The sequence below is a fragment of the Nothobranchius furzeri genome, chromosome 2, assembly GCF_043380555.1.
Source record: "Nothobranchius furzeri strain GRZ-AD chromosome 2, NfurGRZ-RIMD1, whole genome shotgun sequence".
NCBI classification, from domain to species: Eukaryota; Metazoa; Chordata; class Actinopteri; order Cyprinodontiformes; family Nothobranchiidae; genus Nothobranchius; species Nothobranchius furzeri.
In genome coordinates, this window is record NC_091742.1 from 26,882,258 (window position 1) to 26,895,956 (window position 13,699).

Here is a 13,699-nt window from a genome sequence, read left to right on the forward strand (position 1 = left end):
AAAGACGTACCAAAAGGCACAATGATGGGACAAATGATGCTGTAAGCCATGATGACAGTGAACACACACAGAGTCCATCCGTACATGGCTCCATATTCAAACTCGTAGGCTTGGTGCTACCAACAAAGAAAAAAAAACTATTTAGCGTTTTTCCGATGAATATTTTAGTCTGAAGTGGGAACTGGTTTGTATTTTTGATGGAACGATGCTGATGGTAGTTAAGACCAAACCTCTTTGACGTATTTTCTTTCAGCAGCAGAACGAGCAGCCATCAGGCGTATGGTGTAAAGCAGTAACCCTGGCAACCGCAACAGCTCCATCCCAGATCCCACCAAGCCGGCCGCGATCACGTAGTTGACGAAAAACGCACCTTGGTCTGGTAAAAACACACACCTGGCGTGTTGAAAGGAGAGAGGAGTCAAAGAGAACAAACATTTCTGATAATAACCAGAGATAAGCTCCATGTGTTAGTGAGCTTTGGCCACTAGGGACTAAAAAGCACTCAAGTGTGAGGAAATCGTGCAAGCTATAAGTCTGAATTACAACAAAATGGTCCGTTCAAACTGGAGACAAGTTTATAAAATCTCAGAAACTGCAACAGTAAATAAATATTCAGTTTTCAGTTTTCCAGTTTTGATTTCATCACCGATCACTCCCAAAGCTCTCATATCTCTCTGTTCGACTCTTTTTAACTAAATCAAGACGAGTTCAAGACGTGGTCTATGCCAGTGTGATGATTTACACTAAATGTGTTCACGGGCTTTATATAAAACATGTTTTGGAAACTCCCCGGTGCGACAGCAAGCACTGTGTCGTCGACCGCGACACGCACAGGGTATCTGCAGGTTTAAGGGAGCAAAATTTAAGACTTTTTAAGACCTTTTTTAAGGCCACTTTGACCATATTTAAGCTTTTTTTTTCTCCAATTAAATTTAAGCTATAATTTCCAGCTATTGCCTGGAACCGGTGCTAACCACGTTGCGAACGTGGGATTAACCATCCAGTTACCATTAAACTTGCACTTCCTCATGGCGCAAGCTCACACTAGCTTAACCAGCTAGTGTGCTCATCTAAAAATAGCCCCCTTTCACAACCAGCTGAATGTGTGCGGTTCCACTTACGCAAATGTCGTACACAAAAAATGCTGAACACAAACTAGAAATTCACAAAAAAAATTTAGAAATAAGAGTCTTATTAATTGGGTCTTTGGTAATTTAACATCTTTGGAAACTGTATTTAACAATTATTTGTCATTTTTAAGGATTTTTAAGGCCTTAAATTTGGAAAAGCAAATTTAAGACTTTTTAAGGACCCGCGGATACCCTGCACAGGTCGCTGTTTGTGCTACTTAAAAAAACTTTATTAACAACTTTAAAACAAACAATTTCTTGACAAAATTTACATTCATTGTTGTTCACACTAAATCTTAATCTAAAATATTCAGAGCATGAATAAATATCATTACTCGTTTTGAACTTCTTTCCTTTAAATATTTTCAGAAACAGCCCTTGAGCCATTGTTCTGCCTTCTTATAAAATTTTCACGGAGCAATGGATTGTGGGTAATGCCCTTCGCCAAAGTCTGCATCGATCCGGACTTGAGCGAAGTGTGGATAAAGGGTGCAAAAGGGCCATGGTCCGCTTCCGCACTTGAGGATCGAGACACCCTACGCACTCGCACCCCTGGACTGGAACGCGCAATTGAAGGGCGAAAGGGTGGAAGTGCGAGTACTGGGATTGGGCATTGGCCACCCCATGGGCTCAAATATGACTGGCCCTGGAACCAGGATGTATGGAAGTGGGACAGATTGTAAACAATGACCGAGTCCCTCTTTGGCCTTTTTGAATGGAGAAAAACTGACCTCCACCAAGCCGGCTGAGAAGGGAATCTATTTGAACGCAACCTTCCTTCAAACATGACCGAGATATTGAACAGCTTATGATAATTTAATTGTAAAATGTTAACTTTTTGTACCTTTCATCATCTAACAAACTGGATGTCAATTAATTTGATAAAACCCGGTGAGGGTTGGACTCCGCCAGGGCTGCCCTTTGTCACCGGTTCTGTTCATTACCTTTATGGACAGAATTTCTAGGCGCAGCCGTGGTGTGGAGTGTGTCGAGTTTGGTGGCGGGAGAATCTCGTCTCTGCTTTTTGCGGATGATGTGGTCCTCCTAGCTTCATCCAGCTCTGACCTTCAGCTCTTGCTGGGTAGGTTCGCGGCCGAGTGTGAAGCGGCTGGGATGAGGATCAGCACCTCCAAATCTGAGACCATGGTTCTCGACCGGAAATGGGTAGCTCGCCAACTCCGGGTCGGGGGAGAGGTCCTACCTCAAGTGGAGGAGTTTAAGTATCTCGGGGTCTTGTTCACGAGTGAGGGTAGGAGGGATCGGGAGATCGACAGGCGGATTGGTTCGGCGTCTGCAGTGATGCGGACGCTGAGCTGATCTGTCGTGGTGAAGAGGGAGCTGAGCCAGAAAGCCAGGCTCTCGATTTACCGGTCGATCTACGTCCCAATCCTCACCTATGGTCATGAGCTTTGGGTAATGACCGAAAGAACGAGATCGCGGATACAAGCGGCCGAAATGAGTTTCCTCCGTAGGGTGGCCGGGCTCAGCCTTAGAGATAGGGTGAGGAGCTCGGACATTCGGGAGGGGCTCGGAGTAGAACCGCTGCTCCTCCGGATCGAAAGGAGCCAGTTGAGGTGGTTTGGGCATCTGGTCAGGATGCCTCCTGGACACCTCCCCGGGGAGGTGTTTCGGGCATGTTCTGCCGGCAGGAGGCCCCCGGGTCGACCCAGGACACGTTGGAGAGGTTACATCTCCAATCTGCTCCGGGAACGCCTTGGGGTCCTGCCGGAGGAGCTGGTGGAGGCGGCCGGGGAGAGGACGGTCTGGAGCTCCCTAGTTGGGATGCTGCCCCCGCGACCCGGACCCGGATAAGCGGAGGAAGACGACGAAAACCAGTAATTATCTCTGTAACGCACTTCCTTCTAATAATTTTCCAAAATGCATTTGAAGATCATTTCAGAGAAGGTAAAATGACAGGGGGCAAAAACAAAAATGGATACTCACTCAAATCGTATTTCTCCACCAAGAAACGTTTTATCAAACAGCCAGCGGAAAAACCAAGCAAGACTAAAGAGAAACAACAGATAAAAATAATCTAAGTTTCTCCTGGAACAAGCAGTGTCTCAAATCCCAATTTTAATACAAGAGAAGGCATTCCAACTAAATGTTTTTAAAGGTTTTGACGAACAGCGGCATCACCAGTATAAAGCGTCCATGCATTTTTTGAGTTCAACTACATTCAGCGTGAGTTGAAGCTTCATCAAAATTACCTGGTGAGTCCTAGCGAGGGGAGGATCAGCACCATGAAGAGCAGGAAGAAGTACAACTTACGCATCATGCTCAGCTGTTCACTTGACCTGGGAAACAGGCAGTAGAGCAGGAAATTGTACTTTTGGAATGGAAACCATTCAGTGTACTCCCTAACAGTGTGTGTGTGTGTATTACTTGCTCCAGTGTGCCTCTCCAAGTGTAGAGTAGTACACTATTGTAGGCAACAACGCAGAGAAGGACCACAGCAGAAGAGTTGGGAAGAACTGACTGATGATGGGGTCCTAAGAAGAGAAAACAAACTTTCATGAAGATTTAAAATCCTTCAAGTGAAACATCTGAACGACTTAGCCTCACATTAAGATAGTAGATGGGCTTGGTCACGTTGAACTTGTCCATGGTGTTAATAATGATGGTGGGAGTAGTCAGGAAGGTGAGAACGATAAAAACAGAGATGTTTATTCCGATACAGCGGATGAACCAGCAGCAACCTCGTACTGAAAGGTTCTCCCTGTTGGGTTTGGAGAAAGAAGCAAAGAAACAGGAAGTTGCAGACAAAGAACCAAACTGATGCACCTCTATGCTCCTGATTAGACTTTTGTCCCTACTATAGAGCTCCGGACGTCACGTGACTCTCAGAGAGTAGACGCCATGTTGGCAGGCAACAAAGGTAAACAAAAGGATCGGGGTCGGCTTGGATTTTACTCCGTCGGAGTTTACTTCACACTTTAAAACCAAAGAAATCGTTTTATATAGTCAGAAATTAAATAGACTAAACATCTCCGACCCTTACCGTGCCCCTGGGATACTTTTTTAAAACTCCAGAAGCTGTCGGAGCGGACCTGGCCGGGGAACGCCTTGGGATTCCCCCGGAGGAGCTGGCCCAAGTGGCTGGGTAGAGGGAAGTCTGGGCCTCTCGACTTAGGCTACTGCCCCCGCAACCCGACTCCGGATAAGGGGAGGAAAATAGATGGATGGATGGAAAAATAACAGATTTACACGTAAGTAGTTTAAATAGAGTGCTGTGCTGTTTGAATGTATAAACTGAACACCAAGAGGAATCACTAGTCTGTGAATAAAATAAATATGTCAGGCAGGAGCGTCTCAGGATCTGTCTGAGATCTGTCTCGGTGAGACAGATAATAGCAATCCAAAGTGCTTTTTATGTGTGATCTGACAATTGATCAACCATTGCTTAAAATTAAATACAGCTTAGCCGGTTAATTGCTGTGATCATAAAACACGTAAACGGCAGCACGCAGAACTCACGAGGCAACGTTTTACGTGATGTTTAGTTGTTGCTGTGAGTAATAAGACAGAAAAAGCCACGCCAAAATAAGTTTAGGAAGCCCACTAAGACTCGTAATAAAAGCATTTAAAATAAATACCATACACAGTTGAGGAAACGCTGGTTTAAATACCTGATATGAAGCGGTTGCTGCATAAGCGAAAACCTTTTACTCTCGGGATCCCACAGCTTCATTTAAGCCCGGTCACTAGCGCGTTTTATTACAATGATCCAACGTTTGCGGCGTTCCGGATCTCGGGGAATCCTGTAGATGGCTCATTCCTTATGTCGTCCGCGTCTGTTCTGCATCCTGGGGCACAACAGGAATCTACCATATTTCCCGTCTGATTGACTTTTCTAACAGTAACAAATAGCCCAGCTGCGGGCTTCTGCCTGCCAAGATGGCGCCGTTTCAATTTGAGCTGTTGCATGCCGGGAGAAGTAACGTCAACTCCCGGAGCTCTGTGGCAGAATGAGGCGTTTGAAGATTACCAATAAACACTTCTGTGATGTGGAGCAAAGCTGACCCGCCACCGGTTCACTTTCAGAGTTTTGCTTTTGGACGAAGGCTGAGGCTCTCGCCCTCCGCAGCACTTCATCCCGCTACACTCGATAGCATTGAAGTCTTTCAGAATGCTGATGTGAACAAATAGCAGCGGTTAGTGACCTCAATAGCTTTAACACACAAGTCTTAGAATAAGGAGTCACGTGCTGACAATGGCATGATACTCACACATGATGCGTTTCCATTAGATTTGTAATATAGTTGAACTCTAGTGATGCTAAACTGATAAACAAGGGGTCTCGTACTACTTAGCCATAGCTTCGGTCTGTAGGGTGACAAATGCCATCCCCAGTGGATGATCTGGTACTTCTTCTGTCTGCCGCCTCATTTCCTCCAGCAGCTGCTTTTCTTTACTACGGTAATATTCTATGGCATCAACCTGAGAGAACAACGGCATGATTAATGAGAAAAACCTGCTGAATAAACGTTAAAAACTGTCGCGTTAATGCTCACTTTCTCACAGCTGGAGCAGCAACAGATGTTGCTGCACAGTCGCGGGTTGATCAGCCCACGCAGCCCTGTCTTCTCAAGAACCCGCTCATAGTACCGCAGGTTTTTCCCAGCTCGCACCCTATAGGTTTAAAAACAATGATACGGAACCACGTTTCAGGATTTGTTATGTAAAAGATGTGAGAGGTAAGCTCTTTTCTGCATTCAGCAACACAAATCAACCCCTACTTCACATTGGAGGCATCAGTGGCGTGGAACGGCAGCAGAACGTCGCTGCTTCAAATAGAATCCATTCTAGCCTATGGGGGTGATTCGGACCAGCCGCGGCCTAGAAGCAGTACGCTGTGCCGCTAACGTCAGGGTTGGTGTTACATGCTCTGCCCCTTTTCGGCCACAAGATGGCCTCAGTGGCTTCGTAACTTACGAAATAATTTTCCAATAGTTGGCACCCGTTCAGTCCACACTCAGCTGCAGTTTTTACCCTACAGTTATTCTCAATAACATGAGGAAAACATCTTTTTTATGGGAAATTATTAAACAATCTTAGGGAGCAGGCTGTGATAGCAAACTCAAAGTGCAATATTGAAAGTGCAAAACGTTAAAAAAATCTATAATCTTTTACTTAAGTCTCTTTTCAATTTTTCTGAATGAACTTTGACTCCTGCACACATCATAGACGCAGAGGAGTAGACACCGCACCAACCGCTACTGCCTATGTTTGGCCGCATTTGCGGGTTCTACATTTTATAAACTCTGTGGTTAACAGCTGGTTTTAGCTAGGCCAGGGGTCGGCAACCTGTTCCCATCCAAGAGCCATTATTACCTAGCCTAGTGAACTAGACCAAATTCTTGCTTTGCAAAGAATGGTCTAGGCATGCTCCATTGGAACCTCAGCAGCTCCTACCAGGACTCTGGCTAGCCAATCACAGCTCTCTAGAGGGGTTTCAAACATATTAAGAGCTGTGATTGGTCCATAATGGTGGGCCAATCATAGTGCTCTATCTGCTTAGTGAACAAATCACAGAGCTTTATCCGCTTTGTGGGCCAATCAGGACACTCTATATGCCTGGTGGGTGGGATGATGCAACAGAGTGAAACAAGAGTATGTCACATTCATTGTCCAGTAGCATGCGGAGATCATTTGAAAGACAACGGTAGAACCCGCCCCACAACCGAGAGCCGTCAATGGAGCGTGGCCAGACTAAATAATACATTTATTTAGTCTGGCTTGCCAGGCTAATTATTACCCGTTTCCCACAGTAAAGAAAACACTGGGAGCCACTGCAGCCGCGGTGTTGTGGGCGGGGCCTACCCTCAGACATCTGAGAGCTGCTTTAACCAATCACAACAGGTGACAGCAGCCGGTACCGGTCGCTCGTGTACGTCAAAGCTATCTTTCATAAGACGATAATCAATAAAACGATTTATATAAAGTGGATCCAGAAGTTGTAGCCCGTCTCTGCTACAATATTTAGATATTTTTCACCCTGTTGGTGGTTTTACTGAGCAGGTGCCCCTTTTGTCATACGTTTCTTTTTAAAACATGTTTAGACTGTTCAGAATACAAATCCAGGCTCGGTCACGTTTGATTGTCGTAATTAAACTTTGTAGGTGGGGAAGGTCAGAAAAGGATCCGATCATTTTGTTTTTCCCTCATTTACAGCGACGGAGATAACGGTGCAGTGCGCCTGGCTCTGGTGGTAATCAAGTTTAATTTTATCTATTTTCACAAGAAAACAGAACAGTTAAAAGCAGGGCTTGTGTTGACCGGATAGTTCCTGTATTTGACCGTTTATTTTGACGGAGAAAGAATAGAAAGAATTACCCCGACGCATGCAGACGAACTGACATTTTATTCGTTACGCACATCGCAGATGTAGCTAAATCACTCAAGAAAAGATTCCCATCTGAACATCTGAGCTGGACACCGCTCAGCGAAGCTCGCTGTCAGCGCGTACGTAAGGTGCACAGCGAGCTGAAGATGTGGAGAGGGGCTTGGAGCGCGTCGCAGAACCAGAGCGCATGCAGGAAGATTCCTCCGACTGAAGCGAGTGTTTTCCAAACCCGGTCTCTCAGAGAGACTTGGTCACTTAGAAAATGTTCCCTGATTATGAAACTTTGGCTGAATAGCGCTTGTTCCTGTCTCCAATGTGGCGACGCATCCAGGAGCCGTCTGAGGAGAATCCCAGAATCTCACATCGTCTTCAGCTCAGACAGCGCCTATGATTACGCACAAGCGTGACGCGTCAACCCGGTCTCACAGTAAGACTGGGCTGGACCTGTTCAAGTTTACGCAGACAATCTTTACATTTAGAATTGACATACAGATGTAAAATTAATGCAGTAAAATATAAAGCATTTTATTTAAATATCCATTCATTATTTTACAAGCACAGAGAGCCGCATCAGATGGATGGAAGCTAGGCTAGGCTAGGCTAGGCTTTAGCTCCGGAAAAGCTCCGTGGAGATCTGAAGCTAGAACGGCGAAAGAACTCGTTCAAAAACTTTACGCACGCCAGGACGAACGTATTCAATTGTACGTTCATCAGGCGAAATACGAACGAGTTCACAAACATTCGTTCAATGCACGAGTTCAGGCACAACACTGATGGTATGTCCCTGCTAACACACACACACACACACTATCACCCACTAAAACTTTCTCTCTCGTTCATACATACAACATGTTTCCCATGATTCAGAAAATGTCTTCACTGATGTCTCACCTTTCCTTATCCAGGTGCATCAGTTTGGCCACATCATAGGCCAGAGTAACAGAACACACCCGCCACTGAGGATACGCCTCCCTAAGGACAAACACAACCAGGTGGATCACAGCTGGTGATGGTTAAGCAAACAGGGGCATCAAGACAAAAATTGTATAATAAAAACAAAATATGTGATACACATTAATACTATCATTTACGGTAACTGTGTCACCTGAAATGGTCCTTTACATCCTCCGCTGTTGCCACTTTAGGGACTGAACAAATAAACAAGGTGTTTCTGGCCTGCAGACGGAAAAATGTTCCAAACTAGACATTTAAAAACTTCTCATCCACCAAGATCCGGTCTTTCGGTCAGAGAGACTCGCCTTGTCCCTGCGCAGGTCTTTCATCTTGGATGTGTGCAGCCTCAGAGACACCATGGTCAGGGCCAGGTAGATCACAGCGAACACAGTGTGCAGCCATAACAGGTCGTTCCTGGACAGGAACATTTCCTTATAAACTAAATGCTTTTGTTCCAAGAGAGAATTAAACTTTACATCATGGATTACGGTAGTTACTCAGTGCTCAGATTCCCAATTGTTGTCCGTCCAAAACTCACAGGATCATTTCCTGCAAGAACAGGAACTAAATAAGTTTTTTTTTCCTCTAAGATGTTCAAGTTGTTCATAAAAGAACTCTGATCTCTGTTTGTGGACGAGAGAGAAGTGTGACAGAAACTCACTCAGCAGTTTCCCAGTCAGATTCACCGGCAGGATGACTCCGAGGGAAAGGACAGTGATGACCACCAAGAGGATGATCAGATGACGCTGGAAGGACAGGTAGTGTAACGCATCAACGCCACATTTCTGTTTGATCTTCTCTTCGCTGCAACACAAACATATACCATCAGATTTCGGATTCTAGGAGTGACAAAACATATTTACAATAAAATAAACCCTCACTCCATTCTGACGCTGTAGGACAGCCACGAGAAGTACCCCTGAACAAACAGAGAAACACGATGAGGAGAAACAAAAGCTTCTGATGATGAAGGTGAGGTTTTCCGCACGTACCGATTCGTGCTCGGCGTCATCCACGTTGGACGCTGTGGATGGCATACGACCGTAGCGGCGGTGCGTTGACTCGTTGAACCTGATTTAAAGATTCGATCAAACAAAAGCTAAAATCACTAAATTATTATATTCTAATTGGTGTGTTTACAAAACTCCCGTGACTTCATTTGTAGGGTAAAGCAGGTAAAATCTCTTAAACTGACCCATCACTGTCTGCAACCAGAGCTAATCGACCGTAGTCCCAGAACTTCTTTCTGATAATCGAGAAAATGATCAGCAACACCTGCGAGACTCAAGAAGAGAGGCGGTTTAGTGCAGGTATGACATGATTCTGTACAATGAACAAATAAAGCCTCAACTTAGGGCTGGGCGATATATCGAAAATGTATCATCATCGAAATTTCTGTTTCTAATCAATATCGTTTTCCCATGTCAGTAAAATCAATAATTAAAAAAGAAAAGATGTGTGTAGGTTGGCTACGTTCATGTCACTTTACGAAGCTGTACCACCTCGAGTCACACAACCACGTGACTCGACGTAATACATGTGACAGCCCTCTAAGGCCCTGTCCACACGTAGCCGGGGATCTGCCAAAACGTAGATATTTTTCTACGTTTTGGCCTGTCATCCACACGAAAACTGAGTTTTTTTCACACGAAAACGGATCTTTTTAAAAACTCCGGCCAAAGTGAAGATCTGCGTTTTCTCCGTTTTGGGTGTCTGCGTGTGGACGGACAAAACCGGAGTTTTAAGGTCCGCAACGTCACTTTCCGCGACAAAAACATGCTGACATCACGTGTGCGACCTGTGTTTACACTAGCCGACAGCATGGATGCCCTCAGAGCTGCGCTCGCTTTATCAGTTGTCCAAGCGCTGTTTGCTTGTTTGTTTTTGCAAGCGGAATTACTGCTCCTTGTGGAAGACCACAGACGAAGGACGAGGTTAAGAACGGAGGAAGTACTGCCGCCTACAGGTCTGGCATGTCCTTAACAACGTATTTATCCGGGTACGTGTGGATAGTTTTTTTTTTTTAAAACGAGGTGGTGTGGATGCAAGTTTTTGGAGGGGCGGATATTCGTTTTTTAAAGAAAACCTGGCTACGTGTGGACTAGGCCTAATATTGGCCTGTATTCAATCACCGGCCGGGTCTCCTACATTAGCCGGTGTAATAAAGGCCCGTTCCTAATCTCAGCAGACATCAACATTACCGGTATGTTCACGGGAAAGGGGGATGGGTATGGCGCGGCATGGGGGCCAAAATTAAGACTACTGCCCAGCAGCAGGAGGCTATATAAATTCTGAAGCTAACTACCGATCTGATTAATGATAAGCTGGCGCCGGTAACGGAGAGGCTGGCGCTGCTTACTGAGAAATAGCACCTTTACCGGTGTTACTACTAGATACGCTAGGGACTAGCAGCCCTCGGCTGGTCATTGACTGGTTCAAGCACTCCCTCTGCTGTCTATTAGCATTGATAGGCTAGCGTTAGCCTGGACGGGCTGGTGTTGGCATTGGAGAGGCTAGCCATTAGCGTGCCTAGGCTGGCCACTAGCTGACTAGCGACTCTCCGAGACATGCTAATGGCTAGCCTCTCCGATCTCTACGATGTTAACCAACCTGAAAAGGAATAGTTCAGACTCATAAAAGGCTTTTGGTTTGTAGTGTAATATGAGATTTGCCACACGAGATAGTTTGTTATGTTGATCGCTTCAGCGTTGGGTAAACCCTCCAGCGAAATAATGGTGTTTGTTGTAAATGTTCTATATGCATACGTACGTACAATGTCAACTGTACATCTTCAATAAACGAAACTGGTGTTTCATAGAATCAAACAGACACAAAATCTTGTTTTTATTCATTCTACTAGTAGTTTATTTTGCTCAAATTGAAACTGAGGTCTGTCTCTAATTCTGGCCTCCTTCCAATAAAGGCCTGAACCAGGATGCGCTGGAGTAAATAAAGGCCTGGGCCTGTATTAGAGGATTTACGGTAGTTATCCATTTATCATTATCGAGGTGAACTCCCCAAAATACCGTGATATTAATTTGGGGCCGTATCGCCCAGCCCTAATGTAACTAGTTTCAAAAGATTTAAAGCAACTTGGTTAAAAATTACAGAAAATATTGATAATTTAGTCACAAGATTTTAAATCTCTAACTTGATCCTAGTGATGTTAAAGAAAAGAAAATATTTTATGTCGTCACTTTTAACATAAAAACAAAACAAAACCTGGAATGAGAAGGTGAAGTTGACAGATAGAAACATACAATGAAAACACAGAAGTTCAGCAGCAGGACGACTGGAATTCCTCCGAACTCGAGTCCGGAGAGGACCGTGCTCTGGTTGGAGCTGAAGCAGCTGATGGACGTGTTGCTGGTTGGGTCCACCAGGGAGATCCAGGGGAAAGACATCCCAGGAGTTGGAACACAAGTCTGCAGAGAACCACAGAAATAAAAGTTACCATTATGATTATTAACGTTATAATTACAATTTTAATGTGTTATTTAGTTTTGTTTGGGTGCAAATATACCAGACAATTAAAGTGGTCGACCATAAGGCTTTCTCTCCGAGTTTTGTGATAGATCTCACGCAACTTTTGTAATAAACTAAAAATAAATCCCGGCTTCAACTAGAGAATGCTGCTGTTGTGTCCTTGGGCAAGACACTTAAGGTTGGTTTATGCTTGACGCGTCCGCGAGGTCCGCACGGCTCTGTGCGGAAAAGTTGCGTCATTTTGCGTCATTTTAACAACCACGCCCCTCCACCGCGTCTCCGCACGGCCCAAGATTTCCGCAACGCGCACCTCGGAAAATTTCTAACCACGCAGACGGACGGACGCGGAAAAACATGGCGGACCGGCAAGAACTAGTATGGCAGAGGTTCGTAAATACAGACATTTGTATGATTCAGCTCTCAGAGATCACCGTGATCAACATGTTGTTAATAATTCTTGGAGAGAAATAGCTCGCACTGTCGGAAAAGACGAGAACGCTGTTAAAAATGCTGGAATGCCATGTTGTAAACAGTCATTTTTACTTCTACTATGGTGTAGTGTTGGATGCATGCCGTAGAGCTCCATGCTGCCCCCTACAGTTTGGGAGAATATTGGCTCTCCGCAGAGACGAGCCGCACAAACCATAAACGCTGCGAGTTGTGAAGCGCGTTCCAGCCGCGAGCCGCATCACCGCGCGGAAAGTAAATGCGTCAAGCATAAACCAAGCTTATACTCGCCGTGCCTGCTGGTGGTGGTCGGAGGGACCGGTGGCGCCAGTGCTCGGCAGAACTCGCCTCTGTCAGTGTGCCCCAGGGCAGCTGTGGCTACATTGTAGCTCATCATCACCAGCATGTGAATGTGTGTGTGTGAATGATTGATAGAGTTGTAAAGAGCCTTGGGGGTGTTGGGGTTATTAGGAGCGAACAATTAGTAAGCTTCAACTTACTTTTGGATTCTTCAATAAATTCTGTAAATATGGGAATATTTACTGATTTATTAATTAATTAAGATATTCTTAGATATACGGGGCACCATTCCCCTTTTTCCGGGGAAAAATTGAATCCAAAACTCTTATCAGTCTTTCTTGAAGTTCGTAGAATCCTTGGAGCAGAGACTTCTCTTCGACACAACAAAGCTACTGGAGACGAAAATCTGAATTTTATAACGTTTAATTAACAATTTGTCAAATGAATAAACAGTGGAATAGATGAATAATAACCGTGTGATATGATTGAAGATGGATGTGTTTGCATGTGATGGAGGATGTATGAATGGGGTCCTTTGTTCTCACAAAGGAGTAGTGTGTATGTGTGTGTGCGTGTGTATGGATTCAAAATGGAGTCTTGAATACAAGATGGCTGACCCCTTTGTCTGGCTAAAGTGTGGGTGGCAACTTGCACTTTAACTTCCAAAGCACTTAGAATCAGTAGTAACTTAACCTTAAATCACTCAAAACATTTCAAAAGATCATGAAACAACACAAAAGATTAATCACAAATTAATATCTTTTAGTTTCAGCCTGGCCATGACAGAAACCATTTTAAGATACCAAACAATGATCAATAAGCAGTTTATTCTTTCAAAATGACCCGACGGACGTGTTTGGGACGAAAGAGGAAAACACGAAGCTACTTTTTAAGCAATAGACGCGGTTTATTGCTTATTTGAGACTATAGAGGAAACGGGAGAAGAAAAGGAGAGAAAAAAAATGAGTTTCCTGATCACCAAAGCAGCAAGGCGTCCCCCGCTGTTATGACTTGACGGTTCTCCGTTTTTCTCCGC

At 44.7% G+C, this 13,699-nt stretch overlaps 1 protein-coding gene across 2 annotated transcripts in view; it reads right to left on the reverse strand.

The window, feature by feature from the left end:
• The window catches only part of tmem63a (transmembrane protein 63A), a 32,870-nt gene that overhangs the window by 3,023 nt on the left and 16,148 nt on the right, over positions 1–13,699 (reverse strand). For both annotated transcript variants that reach the window (XM_015948048.3, XM_054748291.2), the window contains exons 2-19: positions 11,691–11,855; positions 9,626–9,705; positions 9,423–9,501; positions 9,312–9,349; positions 9,092–9,234; positions 8,928–8,979; positions 8,736–8,844; positions 8,582–8,652; positions 8,368–8,448; positions 5,645–5,762; positions 5,437–5,570; positions 5,119–5,262; positions 3,696–3,849; positions 3,516–3,622; positions 3,341–3,427; positions 3,075–3,137; positions 231–393; positions 11–116 (exon numbers count right to left, since the gene is read on the reverse strand). In XM_015948048.3, the coding sequence (XP_015803534.3) occupies positions 11–116; positions 231–393; positions 3,075–3,137; positions 3,341–3,427; positions 3,516–3,622; positions 3,696–3,849; positions 5,119–5,262; positions 5,437–5,570; positions 5,645–5,762; positions 8,368–8,448; positions 8,582–8,652; positions 8,736–8,844; positions 8,928–8,979; positions 9,092–9,234; positions 9,312–9,349; positions 9,423–9,501; positions 9,626–9,705; positions 11,691–11,834 (1,873 nt within the window). In that variant the 5' untranslated portion in view covers positions 11,835–11,855. The remainder of the gene's footprint in view (positions 1–10; positions 117–230; positions 394–3,074; positions 3,138–3,340; positions 3,428–3,515; positions 3,623–3,695; positions 3,850–5,118; positions 5,263–5,436; positions 5,571–5,644; positions 5,763–8,367; positions 8,449–8,581; positions 8,653–8,735; positions 8,845–8,927; positions 8,980–9,091; positions 9,235–9,311; positions 9,350–9,422; positions 9,502–9,625; positions 9,706–11,690; positions 11,856–13,699) is intronic.